At 39.0% G+C, this 27,997-nt stretch overlaps 1 protein-coding gene across 15 annotated transcripts in view; it reads right to left on the reverse strand.

Moving 5' to 3' along the window:
* NRXN1 (neurexin 1) overlaps nt 1-27,997 on the reverse strand; it is a 2,017,115-nt gene that overhangs the window by 107,378 nt on the left and 1,881,740 nt on the right. For 8 of the 15 annotated variants that reach the window (XM_089676450.1, XM_089676454.1, XM_089676460.1 and 5 more), the window contains one exon: nt 13,894-14,210. In XM_089676450.1, the coding sequence (XP_089532576.1) occupies nt 13,894-14,210 (317 nt within the window). Of the gene's footprint in view, nt 1-13,893; nt 14,211-15,566; nt 15,657-27,997 lie in introns of all 15 variants that reach the window. The other 7 variants (XM_089676448.1, XM_089676443.1, XM_089676458.1 and 4 more) reach the window with 1 other exon arrangement.

A 27,997-nucleotide genomic window follows, 5' to 3' on the forward strand; every position in this document is an offset into this window, starting at 1 on the left:
ATGTATTCTGCTACATGTCTTTGGTGAAAATTAGAGATGAGCAAATTATTCAAAAATTCGATTCGGCTGATTCGCCGAATTTCAGGAAGAAATTCGATTCGATGCGAATTAATTCGCTACGAAGTTAACTTATAAAAAGGGTTTCTAGGCTTCAGAGAGCCTTTAAATTAGTGCAGAACACTGTACCTTTAATTTAAATGCCCTTGGAGATGAGGAAGGAGAAGGATGAGAAGAAGGAGAAGGATGAGAAGAAGGAGAAGGATGAGAAGAAGGAGAAGGAGAAGGATGAGAAGAAGGAGAAGGATGAGAAGAAGGAGAAGGATGAGAAGAAGGAGAAGGAGAAGGATGAGAAGAAGGAGAAGGATGAGAAGAAGGAGAAGGAGAAGGATGAGAAGAAGGAGAAGGATGAGAAGAAGGAGAAGGATGAGAAGAAGGAGAAGGATGAGAAGAAGGATGAGAAGAAGGAGAAGGATGAGAAGAAGGATGAGAAGAAGGAGAAGGATGAGAAGAAGGAGAAGGAGAAGGATGAGAAGAAGGAGAAGGATGAGAAGAAGGATGAGAAGAAGGAGAAGGATGAGAAGAAGGAGAAGGATGAGAAGAAGGAGAAGGAGAAGGATGAGAAGAAGGAGAAGGAGAAGGATGAGAAGAAGGAGAAGGATGAGAAGAAGGAGAAGGATGAGAAGAAGGAGAAGGAGAAGGATGAGAAGAAGGAGAAGGATGAGAAGAAGGAGAAGGATGAGAAGAAGGAGAAGGATGAGAAGAAGGAGAAGGAGAAGGAGAAGGATGAGAAGAAGGATGAGAAGAAGGAGAAGGATGAGAAGAAGAAGGATGAGAAGAAGGAGAAGGATGAGAAGAAGGAGAAGGAGAAGGATGAGAAGAAGGAAAAGGATGAGAAGAAGGAGAAGGATGAGAAGAAGGATGAGAAGAAGGAGAAGGATGAGAAGAAGGACAGTTCTGTGACAGTTTGTCTATTTCTGACAGTTCTGTGACATTCACTCCATACAGCGGTTTCAACCGCTGTATGGAGTGAATGTCACAGAACTGTCAGAAATATGCTATTTCTGACAGTTCTGGGACATTCACTCCATACAGCGGTTGAAACATTGTATCTATTTGTTTCCATAAATGGATCCATTTATGGAAACAGATACAATGTTTCAACCGCTGTATGGAGTGAGTGTCCCAGAACTGTCAGAAATAGCGGAGCTCTGCAGATACACTTAGAGGAGCTCTGCAGATACACTTTTTGCCGGCTTGGAATTATTCTTATTTTCATCCTACTTCTTCTTCTTCTTCATCCTCATCCTCTTCTTCTTCTGAGGATGAGGATGAAGAAGAAGAAGTAGGATGAAAATAAGATTAATTCCAAGCCGGCAAAAAGTGTATCTGCAGAGCTCCTCTAAGTGTATCTGCAGAGCTCCTCTAAGTGTATCTGCAGAGCTCCTCTAAGTGTATCTGCAGAATAGAGGAGCTCTGCAGATACACTTTTTGCCGGCTTGGAATTATTCTTATTTTCATCCTACTTCTACTTCTTCTTCTTCTTCTTCATCCTCATCCTCTTCTTCTTCTTCTGAGGATGAGGATGAAGAAGAAGAAGAAGAAGTAGGATGAAAATAAGATTAATTCCAAGCCGGCAAAAAGTGTATCTGCAGAGCTCCTCTAAGTGTATCTGCAGAGCTCCTCTAAGTGTATCTGCAGAATAGAGGAGCTCTGCAGATACACGTTTTGCCGGCTTGGAATTATTCTTATTTTCATCCTACTTCTTCTTCTTCTTCATCCTCATCCTCTTCTTCTTCTTCTTCTGAGGATGAGGATGAGGATAAAGAAGAAGAAGAAGAAGAAGAAGTAGGATGAAAATAAGATTAATTCCAAGCCGGCAAAAAGTGTATCTGCAGAGCTCCTCTAAGTGTATCTGCAGAATAGAGGAGCTCTGCAGATACACTTTTTGCCGGCTTGGAATTCTTCTTATTTTCATCCTACTACTTCTTCTTCTTCTTCTTCTTCTTCATCCTCATCCTCATCCTCTTCTTCTTCTGAGGATGAGGATGAAGAAGAAGAAGAAGAAGAAGAAGCAGGATGAAAATAAGAATTCCAAACCGGCAAAAAGTGTATGTGCAGAGTTCCTCTATTTCTGACAGTTCTTTGACAGCTTCTTCACATGTACAGCGGTTGAAACATCTGTATCCTAAATGGAAACTAATAGATACAATGTTTCAACCGCTGTACATGTGAAGGAACTGTCAGAGAAATGTCAGAAATAGCGGAGCTCTCTGCAGGGACACTTTTGCCGGCTGATCGGGAAAAATCCGATTCGCGCACCCGAAGTAGGCAATCAAATTTTTCCTGAAATTCGTATCGAATTCCGGTTCGCCTGGTTCGATTCGCTCATCTCTAGTGAAAATAACCCAAATTAGGATGTATTATTTAGTTTGTAGGAAAGTTATAGAGTTCACAAACTATGGTATAGATCTGAATATTGATCAATCCTGAAGTACTGACGGCCAATCTAATTTCTTGAGGTCCAAGAATGTCAGAACAGTACAGATATCCCCCAAATGACCCCTTTTTGCAGAGTAGACAGTCCGACATACTTCATAAGAGGCATGGCAAGTTTTTTGAAGTTGTATTTTTTTTGTCATAATTTTTCGGAAAATGAAAAAATAAAAAAAAATATTTTCACTATTTTTTTTTACATACTGTCACCAGTGCAGTACAGCGTCATCATATAACTGGCATGGCAGTGATCAAGGACACTGACTGGTGACAGTGTGAAAAAAAAAAAAACTTTTTTTTAATTTTTTTTATTTTTGTTATTATTTTTAATTTTTTATTACATTTTTTTCTTTTTTTAAGATTTTTTTTCATATTTCACTATGTCCAAAGTAGTACAATGTTACCATAGTAACATTGTACTACTTTGGGGAAGTGATCAGTATTTTTTTTTTTTTTTACACAATTTGCTTATAGCAAAGAATTACTTTGCTATAAGCAAGCATTTACCTGAATGACATCGATTCATTCAGGGTTTTTTTTTTTTTTGTGTTTAGCTGTGATTTGGCCACAGCTAATCACATGCCATGTGCATGTGATTAGCTGTGACCATTCACAGCTAGACACTAGTATACAATGGATGGCATGAATGAAGCCATCCATGGTATGCAACTGTCATGTGACCTGCTGTGATTGGTCATTGCAGGTCACATGGTATCGGCAATGGGGCTGATACTCAGATCTGTCATCGGCCGTGTCTGAGGTACACGGCCGGTGACAGATCGCGCCACTGCGCAGCTCTACAAGCGCGCAAACTGCGCATGTGTGGGAGTACGCCAAATGGCGGCCTCCCGGAAAGCTAGTGCATTTTTCCAGACGCCATACGGCTATTGGCCGGGCGTCAAATGGTTAATAAAGCACCCCATGTGAAGAACAAGCAGCTGGGTGTTACGAGGTGCAGAAATATTACAATTCCAATGGAAACCAGAGTGCACTGCATTTATCCAAACCTGAAATATCGGTTCTAAGTGGACTGACCTTTTAAGAGCTGGTGGTAAAGATATTTTACCCCTGGTAACAGCGAATTCTGCACAAAACAATTATCTTGTGTGAACAGCAACAGCAAACATTTACAATTGCGTTCCCTTTTGTTTTCCTATTTTTACTTATTAAAAACACCAATGTGTATTTTAGTGCTGTTCAGTTCTCGAGCTGTGCTATGTTTATTTGTCATGTTAGAACTGTGTAAACAATTGCGTCTACGGCTCTCCCAGGACATGGGAAGGTGGAACGATCCAGTTATTGAGAATTCCGCGTTCCACAAAAATAAACATCTACGTGAGGTTTAGAAGTCGCTCTATTTCAGTTTCTTGATTAATGGCATCTAAGCGGCTAATTGAAGACAAAGCATTAGAGAAGGGAACCACTGACGTGTGCCTGCTGCGCTTATCACATTTCATTTAGAATTATTTTTTTCGTGTTAGGTGTAAAGCATGTGATCCTTGAAAACATTATTTTCTTTTCCGTTCATAATTTTTAGTTTAACTTAATGACAAATGGCACAGTTGTCAGCTGAGAATAATGTATCGATTTGAAGCAGAACCTTTATGCCTTATTGATAAAGTTTCCGGTGTGACTGCGATCTTCAAGGAGGCTGAATTGCAGGGTACAGCTGTATTTTTTTATTTCGATCAAATCTTGTAAGAAACTGGGTAAACAACCCCTAATCTGATTCTAAAATGCCGTATTGAAGCCCAACTCCACTATCATTAAAAAGATCAATTGCCATGCAGGGATTAAAATAAAAAAAAAAAAAACAAAGGTCTCTCTGCAAATATCTTTTTTTGGTGCTGTCCTTCGCAGACTTATCTCTGTGAGACAGCACCAGTCCTTTTCTCTGTTGAATGACACCAAGCATCATTTACCCAATGGCTTGGGCTCCAAGAGGAACATTGTAGGACTGTTGGCAGAATATTTCGTGCCACTGGATTCTACAGAGTACAGCAACCACTGGAAAAAGAAGAGGACCCATGACCTCACACGATTAGGCCAACAACTCAGGGGAAAAAAAATGTAATTATATATATATATATATATATATATATATATATACCGTATTTTCTGGCGTATAGGACGACTTTTACCCGTTGAAAATCTTCTCAAAAGTCGGGGGTCATCTTATACGCCGGTATACAGCATACTGACATTTTTAGGGGGGCGGCGCGGTCCCGCCGCCGCCCCCCCCCCTTCCAACGGAAGGGACACTAAGTACAGGGGTGGGCAGGGGCTGCTGTTTCTTACCTGGCTCCGGTCCCACGACGATCCGGTCCAGGAAGCGCGGCTGCTCCTTCAGTTCGGCCACTGGATGTTAGCGCGGCTGCTTGGCTCCGCCTCCTCACCGGTGATTGGCCGCCAGAACTGTAGCTCAGGAAAGGCACACAGGCGGCCAATCACCGGCGAGGGGGCGGAGCCAAGCGGCCCTGCGAAAATCGAGTGAAGGAGCGGCCGGTAAGTGTGCAGTGTAGAGGTGCTGCTGCAACCACATATGCTGGCTGCAGCAGCACCATACTAGAACAGAGGTCAGCAAGTGTAATTGGTGTCAGTGGGAGGAATAGTGCCCCATCATTGGTGTCACTGATACCAATGATAGAGCACTATTCCTCCCACTGACACCAACGATAGGGCACTATTCCTCCCCCCCACTGACACCAATGATGGGGCACTATTCCACCCCCCACTGATACCAATGATGGGGCACTATTCCACCCCTCACTGATACCAATGATGGGGCACTATTCCTCCCACTGACACCAACGATGGGGCACTATTCCCCCCCCCACTGACACCAATGATGGGGCACTATTCCACCCCCCACTGATACCAATGATGGGGCACTATTCCTCCCACTGACACCAATGATGGGGCACTATTCCCCCCACTGATACTAATGATGGGGCACTATTCCTCCCACTGACACCAATGATGGGGCACTATTCCTGCCACTGATACCAATGATGGGGCACGATTCCTCTCACTGACACCAATGATGGGGCACTATTCCTCCCACTGACACCAATGATGGGGCATGATTCGTCGCTCTGACACCAATGATGGGGCACTATTCCTCCCACTGATACCAATAATGGGGCACTATTCCTCCCACTGATACCAATAATGGGGCACTATTCCTCCCACTGACACCAATGATGGGGCACTATTCCTCCCACTGGTGTGCATTGGAAGAGGGGTAGTCATATACGGCAAGTATAGCCCAAACACTACATTTTAGCAGGAAAAGTAGGGGGTCGTCTTATACGCCGGAAAATACAGTATTTTATTTATTTTTTATTTATTTTTTTTTTAACTAGTGCAGGGGTGGACGGTAAGGAGAATTTGGGCTGGAGGTAGAAAACTAGAAGCTGCCAACCCTGTCCCCTGATGGCACACTCCAGGAAGTACGCGGGGATATGTGCTTGCCACCCCTAATGGTATTCAGTATCATCAGCTGTAGCATTACCTATTACATACCCATTGCTTTCTAATATCTTCTGTGTGTTTTTAACACAAACCCATAATCCACTGTTCACTTCTGTACCCATGGCCCTATATTTATCTCTATTGAGTCTTTGGTGTTGATATACTAAAGGCAAATAGGCTGTTCACCTTTCTAGGGAATTTGCCCAGAGTGAATGAGGTAAAGCTCTGTTGACTTTCATCATCCAATCTTCTGCAAACAAAAATGCATTTTTTTAAATTTTCCTTGCAGGAGATTTGATATTCTTTGCAAAGTGGAATTTCACCACATTCACTAAGCTCTGGGGCAGATTTCCTTTCAAAGTGCAGCTTCCATCGCAAAGCGAACAAACTATTTGCAAATTTAGTAATGATTAAGTGGTATTATTGATATTATGATTAAGTACCCTAGTGGGTTGAAACATGTCGGGCTTACCTGGGGTTTTCTGTGATATTGTCTAGCACTATGATAATTTAAATGAAGAAAATGTTTTACAAGTGATATTGGTGTGCGGCCATCCAAATTTTCCTCCACTGTTTGCAAATTTAGTAAATGAACCCCAAAGACTCAATTCTAGACATAGGGGTGAATTTACTAAAGGCAAGTGCAGTATCATTTTCCTTAGTAATTTTTTTTTTTTATTCTTTCACATGTGTATACCTGTTAGAAATACCTCCCGACCTTCAGATATAATAAAGAGGAACATCTGTTAGCACAACATATCTAGGCAAAGCCACACACTCAGTTATGTGGATCATGATGATGACTGGCTATGTAGACATGTTCTTTTTTTACTACTACTTTTTCTGAATTAAAACAGTAACAAGTGTCAATAAATATATAAACCACGGTACTAAAAAATAAAGTAAATATTTAATCTAATTTTGTAAAATGTCTAATTCCACCATCCTATGAGGCAGCCAGTGCAAATTAAAATCTTTAATGTGTATTAAAATACCAAACACTCTAGGTGCTCCCTAACCAGATGGTGATAATTTATAGGGTGTATTAAAGATTTAGTATAGTATAACACTTTTGGTTGGCAAATTGTGCATTTTTTTTTACAGTCTTGTAGACTTCACCTCCATAACATCTTCAAAATGTGCCCCTTTTTAACTGCTGAAACCGCTAAGCAATGTATTCACTCCCTTGTTATCTCTCACCTTGACTATTTTAACTCCCTCCTCATAGCTCTACCTCTTCAAAGGCTATCCCTTCTTCAGTCTATCATGAATGCTGCTGCCAGACTCATCCCCCTTACCAATTGCTCAGTGTCTGCCACCTCTCTCTGCCAATCCCTCCACTGGCTTCCCATTGCCCAACAAATAAAATTCAAAATAGTAATAACATTATACAAAGCCATTTACAACTCTGCCCCAAGCTACATTACCAATCCTGTCTTCAAATATCACCCAAAGCATTATCTCCGCTGCTCCCAAGACCTCCTGCTCTCTAGCTCCCATGCCTCCTCCTCCCATGCTTATCTCCTGGACATCTCCAGAGTCTCTCCCATCCTCTGGAACTTCCTATCCCAATCTGTCCAGCTATCTCCTAGTCTGTCCACTTTTAGGCTATCTCTGAAAACTCATCTCTTCAGGGAAGCTTATCTTGCTTTCAGCTGACAACTGAATCTCTTATTTCTCCCATCAGTTCATCCCTCACAGTTGTTACCTTTTGTTCCACTAGTCCCTCTCTATTAGACTGTAAGCTCCCAGGAGCAGGACCCACTTAACCCTCTTGTATTGAATTGCATTGTTGCTGTATTGCCTCCCTTTATATTGTAAAGTGCTGAGCAAACTGTTGGCGCTATATAAATCCTGAATAATAGTAATAAGAATGCCTATAAATCAGACCAAAAGGGGCCAACTGAGGAGGTAAGAGTTTTAGAGAGATTTGGTTCCAAAAGAAGGACAGTCTTTATAAATGTGAGTGAGAGTGATGTTGGGCATTGGAGCTCCATAAAATGTAAGTTTTTGTGTTTATTTATTTTCATATGAGTTTTTTCCTGGAGCTGTAGGTCAATTTGGACATAAACTCAAACTAATTTTGGCATTCACAGGTATTATTTTGGCATTGCACAAGTCCACATTGTTCGTATAAGCCAACTACCCATTTTATTGACAATCTACCACTGCAGAAAAACAATTGTGATTTTTTCCTAGAATGCCATAAGACCGTAGTCGATTCAAAGAAGCATTAGTCATTCTGACATCCAATGCAGATGGCACAATATGGAAGTGAACGGAATATGAGCCCTCTGTGATACATTCTGTTGTCATCACCAACTGTTACTTACTTCTCATACTTTAATTGTAGGTAAATTTATAGGTCTACTGCTATGACTTTTTTTTAGGATTATTTTATCTTGTCATAAAAACAATCTAATAAACAAAAAGTATAAAATAAGTATTCAATATTAGTAAAAACCAACAACACAGAAGAAACACAAAGCAAGCAGAATTAGTATTACTTTTTTTTTTTATCTTTTTCTAATGTACTATTTTATTTCCCATCGTTAACATTGCCATAAACATTTTAGAGAATATTATGCAGTGGTATACCTACCTTATATTTTATTCTTCTAGCTATAAAGAAAAAAAGCAGATTTGGATGCATAAAATACATCAGAGAATATTACCAATTAAAATTTTGTGGAAGAATGCAGGCAAAGATGTGAGCAATTATTATTATTGCAGCTTCTGCAAATGGTGTTTTGAGCAGTTTCATGTTTATGGTTTAACAGGCTTTGGGTTTTTTTTTTTTATTGAAATTCAGAAAAAAAATGTAATGAGATCTAAAACATTTTTAGTGTACATTGTTGTAGATGAATTGACGATTAAGAAACTTCAAGTCCTTTAAAATTTTACAATAAATGCATGTGTAATGTAGAAATTTGCACACTCGATGAAATAAAGGAAGAGTCAAAGGGTGACATTTCATACTTTTCAGCTGTCTCTATTTACATAAAAATATAACTGGAAATTCTAGGAACCTTTTGTCATTTATTTACAATGGATTGATTTTTTGTTCCTGCTCATGTTAAAATAATTTCTGTGTGTATTATATAGGAGATCCACACATTTGAAGTTAGTGTACCATATTTTTGTGCAGATGAAAAAAAGCTCAAATCAAATGCTATACATTTAAATGTATAGTTCTTTGTCTTTGGCTGTAATGGCAGAAACATTCAACAAAGAACCCCTATGTGTGGACAACATTTGTACCTCTATTCAGTCACTGCCAGAGTACCAACATCTATTCACTGTGCATAGATAAACAGACATAGACAAACAGAAATCTTTGTGATGCCATAATCTCGGTCAAGGTCCATAATATGCAAATGTGGTCAGACAGTAGATGCCCAATTCAACTCCTGCCCAAATGATCACAATACCCAGTAACCAGTTGTAGTGCCTCTCAAGGTTCTCTGCTGGTAAAAAAAATGGGTGTCTCACAGCAATATAAGGTACAGACTGTCTTCCACTTGATCCAGAAAGTAGTGACGCATGAGGGGATGGGAGACACCACACGCCGCTGCCTCAACATGTGAGGTTGAACCTCTATGACTAAGCTCCAATGGGCAGGTTGGCATGCATCAGGGTCATGGATCAGAAGGAGCTCAAGGCTAAGGCCATTCACATTTCTCCCTAATTGTTGAGCTACTGGTGTGTGATGTCTTTTATTCCCTCATCCTGACCAAATGATGTCATGAGAAAATTAGAGAAGTATGCTATATGTTTCAGTAATGGCCAGGCAGGACGTGAAGGATGGAATTACTTCCCGTCGACATTTAAATTTTATAAATTGGAAAAACGGGTTGGATATCATTAAGAATTTCATGTTTACATGCCCTGGAAGTGAACAGTGCCCAGGTCTAAGTGACAAAAGAACAGGGAGGGGGGGGCACAATGTCTACTGTGCCTACATCCTAAATCCCAGAGGACCCTTGCACAGTAGCATGTCTGCCAAGATGCATGCAAGTAGTAAATTAGTTGCAAAGTAAACGTACTTGATGATAAGGACATTTGACAAGAAAAATACATGTCTTTGACTTCAACTTCAGAAAAATGTCTTTCCTGATCGGCTAGCAAACTTGCAACTGTATTTTTTTTATTGCACAGAATATCCTTTAACTGGTAGTCTGTTTCAAGGCATCTAAAGCAGTGTTCATTTTGTTGATGAAAATAGTTTCATCATAATTTTCGTCAATTGCATGTTTTCAGTGACGAAAACTAAACAAAAAGGAATTCCCATTTTCATCACTTGACAAAAACTAGGACAAAAATCAATTCCAATCTTCGCCAACAAACAAAAATGGAGTGTAATTTGCGTGAGAGGGACATTTACCCACTTGAACTTCCACTCTCCTGGGAGCTCCGCCTTTCTGTTAAAGCTCCAGCCCCCTGACTCTATCGGCAAGCTGTATTGGCTGAGAGATGCAGGCTCCCTCTGTCTGCCTGCTGCCTGGGAGTTCATGAACAATACCCTGCAAACTACAGAAGAGGAATTCCTCTGTCAGACTCATGTGTGTCTGGATGTGGCTAGGTGGGTGTTTCCCCTCCCAGCAAGGTAGCAGTGCTTAGCACTGTGTAAAAGAAAAGCCTTCTCAGGCCATCCAGTTTTCTGCCCTGTGCACTCCCTCACTCCCATTTCCTTCCTCATCCCCACTTTCACCCTAAATCTGTGTCTGTAGTGCATGTCCAAACCTTAATGAGTTTGGAAATTCTAAAGAAATGCTGAAATAATGCATTACAATTTAACTAAACCCATTAGATTTTAGTTGACTGAAATGTACTGGAGAGTTTAGTCAACTAAAATATGACTAAAACGGAAATAATTCAGATTACTAAAATAGGACTAAAACTAAAATGGCATTTTAGTCAAAAGACTATGACTAAAATTAAATAAAAATTTGACACAAAGATTAACACTGGTCTACAGCATTTGCAGTCTGGACCGTTGTTGACCAACCTACAAATACTAACCTATGTGCTTCTGGAAAATGAACAAAATGGAAAAGCTGGTCTTGGCAGCTGGGCATTTATTTTTTTTTCCTATAGAATCCAGAAACCAGACATCATATTAGAAATATTTGTTTATATTTATAAAAAATATTAGGCAACTCAAACACAAGCCAAAACCAGATCAAATGGTGTAATCATATAGGCAAATTAGAAGGACAGATCTAATCTCTCACTCTAGATTATTCGTATCAAAAACAAATTGATTTATGACTGTCTTAAAGTGGTAGTAAACTCTTTTTTAAAATAAATCTTGCCTGTAGGCAAAATGAATATCTCCTAAACGTGCACCATTTAGGAGATATCCTAGTGAGTGGCAGCCGGTGATGTCACTGGCGCATGCTCTCTGAAGGAATGGCATATCCATGTGTGCCACGGCATATCCATAACTGTGTGCCACGGCCGAGACTCCCGTGCACATCTCGGAGTGACGGCAAGTGGCCGTAGCCCACCAACCCGGAAGGAAGACTAGGTGAAGATGGAAGCTTCCTCAGTGGTGACAGCATGCCATTGGAGGGCTTCATTTAAAGCTAAGTCTTTCATAATATACTAGTATGTGATGCATACTAGCACAATATGACATTACCTTGCAGGGAGAGTTTTTATTTTCCTCAAGTTTACTACCGCTTTAACTCAACCAGGATCTGCTAAACATTGAGACAACTAAAGGCTAGTTGACAGAGAATAGCCTAAAAAAAGATCATCTGGAAGGGTCCCTTTCTTCTTTGACCATTGTAAGTCAGAAGATATACATATATCCAGTTTTTAAGCATTCAATTTCCTGTTATTTACAGAGAACTGATTTTAGGTTTCTATGTGCCACACCTTAGCCGTAATAGTTGCTCTGTATAAATTCAGCATTAACAGTGTAGTATAGTATGCTCTGTATATAGGTCACCTTGCTACAATGATTTCCCCTGACTTCAAAGTAAAATTGTTCGCAAGTGACCGTCTTGTGCTTTTGTAGATGCCTGCCTTTATTCTGTTTGGGTTGCAGGGCAAGAAATGGGGCTGTCGTGAGAATATTTTGATGAATCCTCTTCAAAGTCACTGCTTCAGTATAAACAGAAACACATCCTTCAACCATATTTTGCCCTCAAGATTTAACAGCCATGCTTAGGCTCTGCCGTTTGAAATGGAGCCAATCTAATTCTGCTTGGGCAAAGAGGCGTCTCCATTGTTCCAAAACATTCATTCGCCCCAGGGTACATCACAACTGCTGTTTAAGTGGCTCGGTGTTACCACTGAAAGCTCAGTTTGATTGAGGAAAACAAACCACCATGACAGATTTTTTTTTTTTGGTAATAAAGCAGTCATTCTCTGTGAACCATTTATAGAAAGCATTCGTAACAAATGACAGCTAGGCTGGCAATGGACATAGAGCCCAGGCCTGTATCTTATTTGTAGAAATGGGTCACTAAATAATGGAAAACTGCCATTGAAGCACATTGTATGTTTCCAAGAACAAATGTTTAGTATGACTAATAAGCTCAAATGAAGTTGTATACTAAAATATGACATACAGTATAGAAAGGTTCACTTAAATATGCAGTCATCTATATAGCAAGCAGGTAGCCTCTTTTTAAGTTAAACCTATATGAATCCAACCAATAAATTAAAATCTAGAGAAATCATTTAGATAAATAGCACAAAGCCAACAAGATGTCTGCTTTCATCGTGTGAAAGTCAAAACTTTACTGACTCTATACAGTCAGGCAGACATTTTGAGGGCTTTGCTCAAACTTATAACTATCTAATCAGGGGTGTAACTTCATTGCGTAAGACCAAAATAACTTAATTTCAGTGTTTACATGAAAAGGTTAAAATAGAATTATAGGCAAAACTTTTTTTCATTTTGAAAAAAGTAAGGAAGGGTAATAACCCCTGTCAGATTTTTTTTCTTCCCATCTGTGTCCCATTGTGGAGATTTACCTTCACTTTCTGTCCAAAAGAAAAACCGGAAGTGAGAGGCATTCCTTCCAAAATAAGGAAAAACATTGGAGCTCCACCCGGGTCATTTGAACTAGTGTCCCCATTGGAAGATTTCCCCAAGATTACTGTTTTGGGCACTAGCAAATATTTTGGATTTTCTTTTACTTTCACTTCCAATGATAATGGTAAAATAAAAACTAAAAAAAAAACGTTTTGCCTTAAGTTATATTTTAATCAACACCTGTAATATACTTGTGCAACATGCATGAAAGCAGTCTTATTTAGTGGTTCTTCCCCCAAAAAAAACGTTTGAGCTGTCAGCATGAGATTTTGGAAGTCTGTATATAAACTGATTTCTGAACATTCTTCTACAACACAGTAGCAGACCAAGAGTTATCCAAACGCATAGTTCTAGGAGTAGCTATGCTTTCTTTGGCTGGTATACTGGTATTTATTATCTGATTTTCATTTACTCAGATTAAAAATGTAATTTCAAAGTTCAGTTTGTGAGAAAACTGTATATGTATGTAATCATTAAACTTAATGACTGCTTTGCATAGGTGAGCCATGCTAATGGATTTCTGCTAGTCAGGTCTATGCAGAATACTGTCATATTGCTGACAGATGGCGGATGACTGCAAAATAAATAATCAGTGCTGCTTTTCCCAGCATTGGGCATAGTGCCAGAAAAGATGAATGAAAAATGTTCCCCTCGAATTCTGGCCAACAGTGGTGTGTGTGTGATTTCTTATTGCACATATGAAAATATCTGATTGCAAATATTTAGTTTTAAAGTCAATTAGAGTAAAAAAGAAGCCCTGCACACAAAATCGACAAGAGATTCTTGGGAACTACTCATTAATATTGTATTTTAGATTGTTTTTGAAGTTTTGGAAGTAAGTAATCAAAGTTAAGATTGAACTCAGGTCTACTAACCTGACCAACAGGTTCCCTTGTAGGTGTCTTTATTCTTCTAGTGCTGGTGGCCAGTGTGGTGGTAGTTTCCATAATAGAGGTGGACATTTCTGACTGCATTGCTGTGGCGGTTGACTCCGTTGTCATGGATGAAGGCACATCACCAACAAGCCTCACATTCCCTTCTATCACGATGTTGGCATCATTTTCAGCAGCCATGTTCAGAACCTTTAAGCCATTGTAGTAAAGGCCACTAAGCTGGCCTTGAAAAGGATGTCCCCGGTCCTTTCCACCGATTTTAATGGTTGCCTGGCTATTGAAGATTGTGAGCTGGCGTCCTGCAAAAATAATATTATATACATGCAAAAATGTTGACTGTGAACTCCGTATTCTGGAAAAGATGACTAACAAATTTTTGTGAAATGAATGACGGGTGCAATAAACTATAAGGTAGAAATATAACTCATAATTCATTGCTTATAATGAAGTGACCATGACATGTACATTATATCTATTAATAGCGTAAAAAAAAAATTTAATTTTATGACAGTCCATGCTTAAAGGCCAATCAAAGGGTTATATCAAGTACAAGATAACAAAAATGGAAAAAAATCATATTTTTTAACATATAGCTTGCATTGTGTTATAAAAATGTACGAGACATTAGTTTTGCATTATTTTCCATTTCAAAATAATATTTAATGTCTTTGATGGATATCACTTTTTTCAGATATATTAAAATTCACTTAAATCTTGAATATGAGTAATTGCAATACTCTTCTTAGGATAGTTAAAAGTTTTGTAGAAAAAATGAAAGTAAACAATGAGAAAATACATTGCAAGGTATTTAGTTATAAAAAGTAATTAGCGTTCCATTTTATACATTCACCACTATAATATCAAATTTTGTTTGCTTCACCACCAGTTAAGAAAAGAAATGCATCATTATGCAGTCAAAGTATAAAATAGCTCTGATTGGCATTTAGCAAGACTAACAATTAAAATAGAATCTTTCTGATGCAAAAGCGACTTAAGTAATGATACACGTACCAATGGTGAAATTATGGCACAATTTCATTGCACAAAGAAATCTTTAAAATATTGTCAGCATTATGAAATCAAAGATTTTTTAAAGCAGATTGGTCTCTGCATATGATTAGCATGCACATCATTTTAGGTTTGATTTTAATTAAGGTTTGTTCAAAAAAAAATTCCTTGAAAAGATGCAAATGTTAAAGGGACTTCACTTTGATTGGCAATTCATTTTGCCCACTATTTAGAGTACCTGTAGTTTATGCCAAGATATTTTTTTTTCAGGCTCATAAGAAAGATAAGAAAGCTACACATATTTTAGATAATAATTTAGATGTGGGATCAGGAAAAAAAAAACAGTCTATGAATAATTTAGAAAGTTTGGTTAAAGTTATCTATGAGTTCCTTCATAGATTCAGTTAGATTGACTTTACAGTCCCTTTAACTTTAAGTTAACAGGGTACGATTATTAAACATCTAGACAGGCACGAAAATTATTATACAATGTATGCCAAATATTACTATCTAAATTTTACTGTTTTAAACGTTTTTAAGTTAGTTTTACTGAAAATTTATTTTAAAAGTTTATTAGAGTTACAATGAAATACTACTTGGTTATGTTCAAATTATTTTTATTTGAAGTTTTAATCAATGTTTTTTACCTTTGTCGAGTAGCCAATCATCAACTACTCGACCAAGTCGATATGGAATTCGCTGTCTAGCAATCGCCAGGCGTTCGTTATCATTGTTTCCTTTAAAGTTTAAAGAGACATTTCAATGGTTAAAATCTGTAAGGTCAAAGGTTAAAAGTTAATACTTAAAGCTTGAGCTATACAGTTGCCACATGACTTTTTGAAATTTGGATTTTTAAAAAAATGGTACCTAGAACAAATCATATTTCATTCACTCATTTATTTTATTTTAGCAAACAGAATTATTCCTATGTTAATGGAGAATTAGAAATCTGCACTTGAATTAGGTTATTAAAATTATGTTATAGACAGACCCAAAAAACATATTTAAGCATCATATAAGCGTTTTTTGGAATTTATTATCTAGTTAAACATGTTCAGATGTAACATATTTATTTTTTTCTGGATACATCCAACCTCATAATCCAGGTTAGGCATTGAAAAAAATTCTACCAATCTGAATACCATATGTGGATGTTTTACCATAGCATCCATGTCAACAAAATATTACAAAGCTAATTCAAAAATAGACTTCTCATCCACGAGATTCAAAAAATCACATGGTACAAATGCATTTCAAAGTTAAATGAATTCAGAATAATGAAAAATATAATGGTAGAACTGTGCTTCAGTTAACATGGAAAAAGGAATTGACAAAAGTTATTTCGTCTGTATTTAAGTATTGATCTAACTGGAATGAGCTTCATCCTAATTAAATTTTCATTACAGGTATATGTAATGTTCTCCAAATACCCCGCTGGAATCCATAATTGCTTCAGTTGGCAATTTAGATGTAATTTTGATACACATTAGCCAAGACAAATGCATGAGACAAAACAAGGCAATCTTGACTAAATCTTACAAAAAAATGGAGAATTGTGCTTTACTGTATGCATCTAGTTTGGATAAACAGCTGCCTTACTCATCTCTCCTATCATTTTCCATAAAGTGAAGGTTTTATGCATAAAACATATTTTCAATGTCCATAATTTTGCAATTGCATGTGATATTGAAGGGATGTTCATGTTTTTTGGTAAAACTCAACCCTAAAGATAACATTTCTGGAGAGCAAAAAGAAGAAGTCAAACAACTTTCCATCCACCACTGGACAATTTGCAGATATTTTACATAGTAAATAAAAATCATACGAAGCTTCCCCAGTACATCATTTTTTACATTTAAACAATATTAAATGTAAGTTCAGTGTAAGGAAATGTTGAATATGCAAAGGAAACATTTACCAACTCAACAAGCACATAAAGACATGTCTGTGTCCTTTGATGGTGGTGAACATTACACATCTGCTTTGTAGGGGTGCAGTTACTTTGAAAAACGGTAGGGTACCCAACTTTTTTATTTCTTGAAAATGGTATGCCGAGGAGGTCTGCAACAATACCAGATATCGAATGGGCACTTGTGTCTTTTTTTCTAAGAGAATGTATGCTGTGTTCTGTTTTTAGGGTTAGGATCATTGTGAATTCACATCTATAAACTAAATTTGTGATACTGAATATAGTTAACATCAATTTATTAAACTAACCCATAAAAATGTAACATCTTGCATCCCTATTTTTACAATTCAGTACACATGCAAGGATGAAAGTGTGAAAGTCTCCCAAAGGAAGCCGAATAATGTATTAATGCTCAATAGATAGCATTTGAAGACAACATTGAGTCAGAGAGATGACAAAAAAAATTGACCTCCACATCACACATGTCTTACTACAATGCTTTATTTCAGAATGCAGTATGTGGAATTATTAAACCTCTCAGTTCCATTAGTAAGGCCAAGGGGTCATGAGGGAGAGCAGTAGTTACGTACCAGCTGAATAGGAATTCTGAACACATTTTCCAACATGTTGATTTTCTTGAGACACAAACACAGATCTCCCAAATGCAGCTGTTCATGGTTGATACATTGTGAAACTGTATTGATACTGTTCATATTGCTTAACAATATATTTTATGTATCGACAACTTGATGGTACACTCCAGTCAAAATGGAAAATAAAAGAGGACCTCATTGAAAATTTAGGCCCCCAAAAAAGTTTAGGCAGAGGACAAAGGACTAGTCACCAGTATTGTCTGCAGCTGATTTTTTTCCCACTGATTTACCATGTTTCTGTTTTGCACTCACCTTGGAGTCTCCCCAACCCCACTAATGGTGGTTAGTGTCATCATTATAACCAAGAAATAACCAAGAAACTACAGGAAATCTCCAAAACTTTCAAATATTCACAGAAGGAGAGGATTTTTGTCTGCAGATTCTCAGGTACAACTTCCACTCCAGCAAAGAGAATAGTGAGCAGCACAGCATGATGACATCGACAAATCTTACTCCAAATCTTGTGAAACTAGTGATTTAGTTCTCACACTGCAAATATACAGCTTAAGGCACAGAGGTACCTGAGTACAGCTCAGGAGAAAATCAAGATAAAGATAACATTTACAGGGTACTGCTTAGGCACAATTAACATTTTTAGGTATTCCTTATAACATAACAAATCTTCACTTTTTGAATTTAGGTCCACTTTAAGCTGTAAAAATTCATAAAGAATACAAATCGAGATATAGCTGTAGGACTCCAGCGCACCCCACTCTCTTTTCGGGGAAAGTGCAAAATGCCAGTATAGCTCAAACTGAAATTGCAGTTTTCAAGTTCTGTTTCGAGTTTGTTCAGCCGTTCACCATTAATGATACCTTGAAGATGTGCAGTTATGGTTTGGTACAAAACCAGGATCTGTGTCCGAGAGCACAGAGAGCACCATGGGAAGTGGTATCTTCCTGTAGTAGTGGTAGCTGCTTCTAATGATGCATCTGTCCTTGGAAATCAGTGACTTACTAATGTAACTGCATTAAAATAGGAAGGTACATTCAGTTTACCAAAAGGGTAATAATGTGTTTAAAGGTAATTTACCCCATTTTTCACAATGTTCTAAGCTCAAACTAATTGGCAAACTAATTATCAAATACAAATAATAGACTTCCTGAACCCTGTTGTATGCACTTCCTTTCTCCCTCTGCATCACCAATCATATTTGCACTTAAATGATACATTCACCTTTCCCAATAAAATAATAAATGCACATATTTTTGCCGAAAAAAATGTGTATTTATTATATTTTCCTGAAGGAGCATGGAAAGAATTGCACCCATGATCCGTGGTGCAATGTCAGGCTCCTGTGACAAGCTGTGAAGCTTTCTACCTGTACATTCATAGGTCAGTGTGTTTGAAAGCTGCATGGCTTGTGAATGAACTACAAGAGTGCTCATCAGCATCCTCACAGTACATTTTGATAGGCAAGGCCTCAAACACAGTGGCTGATGATAGTTGTAGTTCATTCATTCACAGAAAACTGTGAATGAATGACATGGCTGTGTTTGGAGGAGCCCCGCAAGATCGTGCTTTTTTCACAGTGGGTTGGGGAAGAACTTGTAACGCTAAGGAAGGAATCAGGGGGAGAGACTTTAGGAGCTGGAACATGTTACATGTTGCATCTGAAATATGGGTAGAAGATATTAGATGTTCCAAAAGGTGAACTTTACCTTTAAAGGTTACATAGTTAGTCTGGCTGAAAAAAAGACAATAGTCCATCCAGTTCAACCATTTAAAAAATGGTTGCTATGAAAAGTTTCTATATTCTTCTCATTTTTTTTATTTTTTATTACATCAGGCAACTGTGGTTGATGTTCCATCATCACAAACAGGTGTATTTTATGATCACCAGAAATAGCAATAAGGAGGACTGATGAATTGCAGCAACAAAATGGATAAAAATCCAACATAATGAGCAGTCAGTATATGCTCCCTCTAGGCATTTCAACTTTTAATTTTCATTTTAACCTCCTTAGCGGTGTTCCCAAGTGTAGCTCGGGGTAAAATTTCAGTACCAAGAGCGGTAACCCCGAGCTACATTCGGGCTTACCATGCGGCGTTCTCTGGGGGTCCCTGCAGCACTTACCTTGTCCTTCGCTCCCGCGATCTGTCCCCTCCAGCATCCCTGGCCATATCCTCTGGCCGATGCCGGCATCCGGCTTCTGTGTTCCGGTCCCTGTGACGTCGGGACGTACGGGCGCCGGAACCGGCGGGAAATTTGAATTTTTTAAAAAAATTTCATTTTTGCTGTCATTGCTATTTCAATGCATTTCACATACATTTTGTCCCTACTGCTTTGTCCTGTGCCCTGCCTGCATTTTGAATGTTATTTCTGCCTGGAAACTGAGAAAAGTCCATGGCGTCCAAAAAGCGTCCCTTTACGTCAAAAGCGGTTTTAGAACAGCGATAGTAAATCAGAACCACTTGCAGAATTGAGTGATAATGATTCGTGGGGAAATTCGTCATCAGACACTGAAAACAATTTTGCGACTTTGCTCATCAATGTGCGAATTTGCCTCTGTATTTCAAATTTCAGTGTTTTTGGTTTGATTATATTATTGAATTAAATTTATTATTATTATATTATTATTTTTTATGAATATTTATTAAATTATAATTTATGATTTCGTGTTTCAAATATTATCATATCCGGAATGTTTACTAGACTCTTGTTCAGACAGATTTCAGGAAGTTATTCCTAAAAATTAAAGCCTACAATAAAAAACTACATATTTCCATGCAAAAAAATGTTACCGCTTTCAGCACAAAAAATCGGAAAGAATCATACCGCCAAGGAGGTTAATTGGAATGTTCCTTTAATGAAAAATATATAATATCTAACCTAAAAAATATTTATCTTACGATATAAAATAACACAGTTATACAATCTCATTAAGCAAACTTTGCACGTATATTTTCTTAAGGGATATTCTCTCTTGTGGGTGCAGATGGTCATTTTCCTTTATATTATGTGATACAAAAAAAACACCTTTTTACATCTCAAACACAAAACACAAGTAAGCCAAGTAGGGACCAACTGTTCAGTGTTTGTATGCCACTTAGGTGCCGTTATTTCTGAAGTGTCTCATTTGTTTGGAATACCAAACCCAAAGAACACTGCTAAAGCTTTTATGCCTTTTATAAAACTAAAGTGTTTTAGGAACCAGAAATTCCCTGAGAGAAATAGGAGCTTTGGAGATTGTTTCAATGCATCTGTCTTTCTGGATTAACATGGATTTACTTTCAAAAATTAATCCTAATAAACTGTATCTTTCAAGGGGATCTTGTTTTGTATTATATTATCCATCAAATAAATGTACTCCACTAAAATGTGAAGAGGCAATACAATGTACAAATTAAACTATCCGTATGCTATCATCTTCCATATAAAATATCGGCCGTGATATTCGTCTCTACAAAAGTTTTAAGTGCGAGGTGTTTGGCAATATACATGCTTGTCACTACCGATATAAAAGTGAACAAATGATAAGCATAAAGCTTAATTGAAGACATCTATTTGTTGTCAAGCAGAAATCATTTCGGCTGTGGGGAAAGCGACGAGGTGCAAATAAAACACAGGTCAAAGTTTTGTTGTGAATTGTGTTTGTGACATTGCCTACGATAGCTGAATAGTAAGCAGTGCCTCCGCTTAGCCACCGGAGACTATAAAACAACCACAAAAACATGGGAAGATAAGAAAATTAGTCAATGGGGTGCGCAAAAACATTCTCAGATTCTTTGGACTGTGGCCCAAACAGCTGGATACATTTCAAATGTAGCTGGTTAACAATGCCCATCTTATTATATATTTAATATTAAGCAGCTGAGTTCAAATAAGGATCCAATGCCTCTCAGTGAGTCTCTAGCACCTGTCATTTTAACAGATAGCGGAGGACTTAACGATCTTTTGGGTAAATAATAGGCATAAGAGGCAAATATAAACTATAGACTGGAAGGGGACACATTTTGCAATTCTTTTGCTGTGATGCTACATGGAGCAAATGCTCAGACCTAATTTGGCTCATTACCAATCTCATAAAAGGGCGCAATGAGTACTCCCTTTAGGTGCTTCTGTACATCGCATACAGTACATTGAAAACAGCTACATTTTCTGAATCTTGCAGTTAGTCCTCAGAATTTTATTACCCACTTGTCTACCGGGCACTTTTATCCCCTTCCTGCCCAGGCCAATTTTCAGCTTTCAGCGCTGTCCCATTTTGAATGACAATTGCCCGGTCATGCAATACTGTACCCATATGAAATTCTTATAATTTTTTTTCACACAAATAAGGCTTTCTTTTGGTGGTATTTAATCACCACTGGGTTTTTTATACTTTGCTAAAAAATTAAAAAAGACTGAAAATTTTGTACAAAAAAGGTTTTCTTTGTTTCTATTATAGCATTTAGCAAACAGGTAATTTTTCTCCTTCACTGCTGTGCGTTGATGAGGCTGCACTGATGGGCACTGATAAGCGGCACTGACAAGCACTTATAGGCAGCACTGATGGGTACTGATGAGGTGTCACTGATGAGGCAGCACTGGTGGACATTGATGAGGAGGCACTAATGAGGCTGCATTGATATGCAGCACTGATAGGTACTGATAGATGGCAATAATGGGCACTGATAGATGGTTCTGATGGGCACTAATAGGCAACACTGAAGGGCACTGATAGGTGACACTGACTGATGACACTTACAGGTGGCACTGATAGGCAGCACTTACTGGAGGTACTAATGGACACAGATTGGCAGCACTGAGGGGCACAAATTGGAGTTACTGACATACACAGATTGGCAGCACTGATGAGCTTGGATTGGCAGCACTGCTGGGCACAGATTGGCAGCACTACTGGGCCCATATTGGCAGCACTGCTGGGCAATTTTGGGTCTGTACTGATAATCAGGCACTGATAATCAGTGCCCTGATTATCAGTGTAGATGTCTCTTTTCACAGTTGTTAGTTATCGGCAGTACTTTCCTCACACTGTGACAGCATGAGGAAAGTACTGCCAATAACCAGCAAGTGTGTTTACATGGTGATCAGCTGTGACTGTACACAGCTGATCATGTGTTAAAAGGCCACTGTGATTGGCCCTTTACATGTTATGTAATTCGCTGTGTCCAAAGGACACAGAGATCACAGAGTGTGCTGGGTGCAGGGGCGGACTGACAACTCATGAGGCACCCGGGCAATAGGGGATCATGGGGCCCCTGTGTCCTTGCCCAAACTCAAAAGAGCCTATGAAAAAGGTACCAGGGGCATCTCATGGTGCCCCCTACTGACCACGGGCCCTTGGGCAGTGCCTGAGTTTCCACTGGCTGGGTGCACGCTGCTGGGGGTGCGCAAGGGCGCAGTTCTGGGAGGACATCATATGACACCCTCCCAGGACAGGATGACCATGCTGTAGCCATCATTCTGATATTGCCTGGTCATCAAGTGATTAAAAAAAAAATGTATTGAAAGCATGAAAAAATGGGTATGCAGGATGTCATGGTGACCCGTGTCCACAGCCAAAAGCACCTACAATGGGCATGTGAACATTAGTAGTGGACCATCGAGCAAGGTGGCCTTGTCCAGTTAAACACATTTTCTTTTATATCATATGGATGGCTGGGTTCATGTGTGTTTCTTACCTTGGGTAGAGATAGCACAAGGGTGCAATGTGGAAAGAAGACAATCGGTAAAGGCAGTACGATGCTTTGGGCAATGTTCTTCTGGGAAACCTTGCTTGTGCCATTCATGTGATACTTACCACTTACCTAAACATTGCTGGTGACCAAGTACACCCCTTCAAGGAAACAGTATTACCTAATGGCAATGGCCACTTTTGGCAGGATAATGCACCCTACTATCCTAAAAATGGTTCAAGAATGATTTGAGGAACACAACGAGCTTCAGTTGATGACTTGGCCTCTGAATTCTCCAGATCTCAATCCATCAAACATCTGTGGGATTTGCTGGAAAAATAAGTCTGATCCATGGATTCCTCACCGAACAACTTACAGGACTTAAAGGATCTGCTACTGATGGTTTGGTGCCAAATTTCACAGCATACCTAGACCAGAGGTCTAGTGCATCTCATGCTGTGATGGGTCAGGGCTGTGCTGGTGGCAAAATGGGCTTCTTTGGCTGCAGAAGGGGGACCTACTCAATATGAGGTGGGTCATCATAATATTATAGCTGATTGGTATATATATATATATATATATATATATATATAATTTGTTTAATCATTCTTTCCGTTATTAAATACTGGTTAATTGAATCATCTTTAAATATTACATCTATACCTTCTGCTTACAAACAAAATATTTTCCATCATTTGTGTGTAGGTGACATTTGAAAATTACTATGAAAGAAAAATTTACTTTTCTACCTTTTTCTATCCTTTTGGATAATTGGTTTCCAGATAAAGGATCCTACAATTGTATTAGCACTGGATATATATGGCATTAGGAGGCAATACTGAACAGAAATAAGGAAAGCTATAGAAGAAAGCTATGCTCATCCAGGGACTCTGAAATGGATGCCTTTTTGTGTCAGCTGAGTAAATGGCCACAGTGCATGGACCAAAATGTGATTTTCTGCCATCAAATCCAGTTTCTATAATTGACACTTCACAAAAGTTCCATTGTGCTCTATAAAAACAAAAGCTGCCTCCATCGCCTGACTGCAATATGTGTCCAAGCTGGAGATGCATTGTCAATCTTTCTGTTATTCAAACAGTCACTTCAAGACAGTTACCGTCACTGTAAACTAATAACACAGAATACTATGGGATGCCACGAAAGGCGAAAAAAAGGTCAAACAGTTGAATTGAATCTTTTTGTATGACTGACAAAAGCAGTCAATCAACTTTATCATCGCTTATTATTGGAAGGTCAGATAGGAGGACTGACTTTCTGAAATCTCAGAAAGTGTATTTCTTTTATTTCAAATATTGTTACCTTCTTCCTGCTAAAATGCAATTTACTTGTATTTTCTAAAAAGAAAAAAAAAATGATGTGCAAAGTAGCAGAAAGTTCACACACAGCCAAACATTGATGGGCATAATAGACCTATTTTATATCCGTAAGTCTAATAACCATTTAAATCAGAACATGAAGTGTCAGGACGATTTCTTCCTATGAACAATAGAAAAAAAATAGGAAATTAAGTTAAGAAGCAACACTATAGCAAAAAAGCGATGGACAATGTTTCTGCTACTGAGAAAACGAATATATTAATGCTTGTGTGTTCCAACTACTATACTTCTCCCTCAACATGAATATTAGGGATGGGTAAATCTGCCTTGACCGAAATCCTGGGGGGGTTCTTCCAATTCTGATTGCCAACATGCTCTATACAACCTAAAGTATAAGTCATTGACACAATGAAAGGAATCCAAGTTCCCCAGAGCCTGTTCTCATGCCACACCCTAATCATATAGGCGGGGCGGACTGACAACTCATGGGGCCCCTGGGCAATAGGAGATCATGGGGCCCCTGTGTCCTTGCCCAAACAAAAAAGCCTATAAAAAAGGTACCAGGGGCATCTCATGGGGCCCCCTACTGACCCCGGGCCCTCGGGCAGTGCCCAAGTTTCCAAATGGTCAGTCCGCCCCTGCATATAGGCACTTATTGGGGATGACTTACAAAAGGCAAACAGACTGTGCACTTTGCAAGTACAGTTCATCCAGAGCTTAGTAAATGAGGTGATGCTTCACTTTGCAAAGAATACCCAATAGCATGCAAGGAAAATGAAAAAAAAACTGTTTTGCTTGCATATGATTGAATGATAGAAATCAGCAGAGCACCCCCCCCCCCATTTACTAAGCTCTGGAGCAACTGCACTTGCAAAGTGCACTGCCGATTTGCTTTTACTTACTTAATCCCTGTGATAGCACACTGCTGTTAGTGTAGCCTCTTCAACACTGACTTCCAGTGCTTGGAGGTGTCACAGATGAGGTGATTGAAAGGCATCTGATGTTGGCTCTGCATTTCTGCCAGGAGAACATCGTGTGAGTATGCCTACCTAAGGCAGCCACAAAACCTTCTGGCCCGACAAAGGACCACTTGGAAGCCAGAGTCCCATGTGATTTTTCCAAGCTGAAGGGGGACCAACAAGATAGTGTCATTATAACACACAAACCTGCCTGGCTAAAGATAGCGTAGAGTCACCCACCTCTAGGCCTGGGCCTGGATAGCTGCCAGTAGCTTTGGCCCAGTGTGGCTCCTATTGCCCAAGCCTGCGAGCTGCAACACAACATGGAATGTTGCATATCCTCTGTTATGCTGCCCCACCATGCCTCTTAAATAACACACTTGGCAGATAGATCTACATCGGGGTGTCAGCAACCAGTAGATCATGATCTAACAGTAGATCTCGTCCAGGTGACTGGTAGCACACACCAAAAGGAACAGGGGGTGTAATTCCTGCTGTGGCATGTGTACACCTTTGGCTGCTGCCTCAGCAGCCAAAGGGGGTAGGGATTGGGGTTGGTAAAACTATCACTCAGTCATAGGGTTTTACCACCGCCAACTTTACATGTGAACGAGCCCTAAGAGTGCCGCTGCTGGATGCAATTAAGGGCTCATTCACAAGTGTGGTAGGCACTGCTCCTCTGCAAAGTGATCTGAGTTTGTTTGACAGGTGCTGAGGAGGTGATATGTTGCCTCCTCACCACCTGATTTAAACCCATGATTGCCATGCAATGCGTGTGATTGTGACACGGTAGTGTGGCAATTAGAGGCATAAACCAGGAGTGAGGAGGTGACACTGGGCAAAACTAGGCCCGGTGATCTTTGACTTCTTCCATGTTGTTCAAGTAGATCTCCACCTCTTTAAGGTTGCCTACCCCTGATCTACATTCAGTAGTCTCATAAATATCTGTATCTTCAAACAAAATGGCTTCCCCGGTAATGTGTAGGAGTGAGTACACTTTGATCTCTCTCAAACAGCATCCCCAAATCCACTGACATTTGAAAGGACTGAGCAATGATTACTTTGTCAGTTGTTCTGAAATAATGAGGGCCATTGTGCCAACTGACATTTCTTACTTATATTTTCACATAAAAAGCTAAATTACCGTGTCTCATAATTGCTGCATTTCAATAGAACTTGCAGCGATGCCTTTTAACCCCAGAATCACTCTTTTTTGTTTCCCATTGTAAGCATACCACCATCTTATAACTTTGTTAGTTACCTGCTGCTCATTCATATATTTTCCTGGAAGTAATGAGTTCTTTGTTCTATTTGTGACTTACTGTATCTGTGAAAATGTAGTGATTGACGTGACACTCTGAAGACCATCCAATTATATTTTGCTCATATAGTTCTGCCGTTACCTTCTTTTGTTCATAGCATTTTTAGGATACACAATCTCACATCGCGTTCTGTTATTGTTGGATTATAGTAAATAGATGTCACCCAACACCAAGCAAAACAACGCTGCACAGCGATAGAGCATAGCGGAGCTCTATGACCACAGAAAAAAAAAATAGATAATGGGTTTAATTTACTAAAATAACAGAAATATTCACTTAGCTGAGAGAAGTTAACTTTGGAAAGTAAGCTTTGTAAAAAATATGACTTTACTTTCAAGTCTACCATTAAAATGGACCTAAACTAACACAATGGCCACATACCTTCATTGAACATGGCAACAAGAGTGGAAAAATCTTAGCTAATGCCCTATGCAAACAAAAAATCCATCTATAATACATTTGAAGACTTCTATGAAGCTCTCTACAAACTGCCCATGGAAACAGACCCTCCTACTACCACTCACATTGCAAACACTGAGCTTACCCATTCTTACATATCCTCATCCAGCTTTGCCAAGCTAGCAACAGAGGAACAAGCCCAGCTGGACTCCCCACTAACCTAGAAGAATATGCCTGGAAAATTGTTGATTCTAAAATAGGCAAAGCACCAGTTCCTAATAGCCTTAGCCTCCAGTACTTTAAAATCGGACATGGGTAATTATCTCCACACTTCACAAAGGCTTTAAACGCTATTTCTCTGAAGAGTCTCCTCCCCTTGAACCTACTAGGCTCTCATATTACTGTTCTCCTAATGGAGGTAGAGGACCCCAATGCCTGCCATAATTACAGGCCAATTTCACTTCCCAACGTAAATTTAAAGTTCTCCTGCAAATTCCTAGCCCTCCCTTGCATGCAGACATGGATACATCTTGACAAGGTGGGTTTTGTGATGTCTAGGGAGGTGAGGAATAATACCAGAAAGGGCTTAGATGGTATTTACTCTGCAAGGCTTGAAGGGCCATCCATCACAAAACTCCTTTCTGTGGATAAGGAAAAGGCATTTAACTGGGTAAACTGGAGGTTCTAAGGAGCTTGTGTTCTTAATATTTTTATCTGTATACTCCTTGCTCATTGCCAGTCAAAGCAAATGGAGTCTGCTTAGTCCCCTTCCCTATACACAATGACACTCACCAGGGTTACCCCTTCTTGCCATTCAATGTCATTCTTGCCCATAAACCTCTACTGTGCAAAATCAGAGCAAACTAACGGGTACTCC

This window comes from Staurois parvus, unplaced genomic scaffold, assembly GCF_062004578.1.
Source record: "Staurois parvus isolate SC_StPar_1 unplaced genomic scaffold, SC_StPar_1.0 ptg000169l, whole genome shotgun sequence".
In the NCBI taxonomy this organism is placed as follows: domain Eukaryota; kingdom Metazoa; phylum Chordata; class Amphibia; order Anura; family Ranidae; genus Staurois; species Staurois parvus.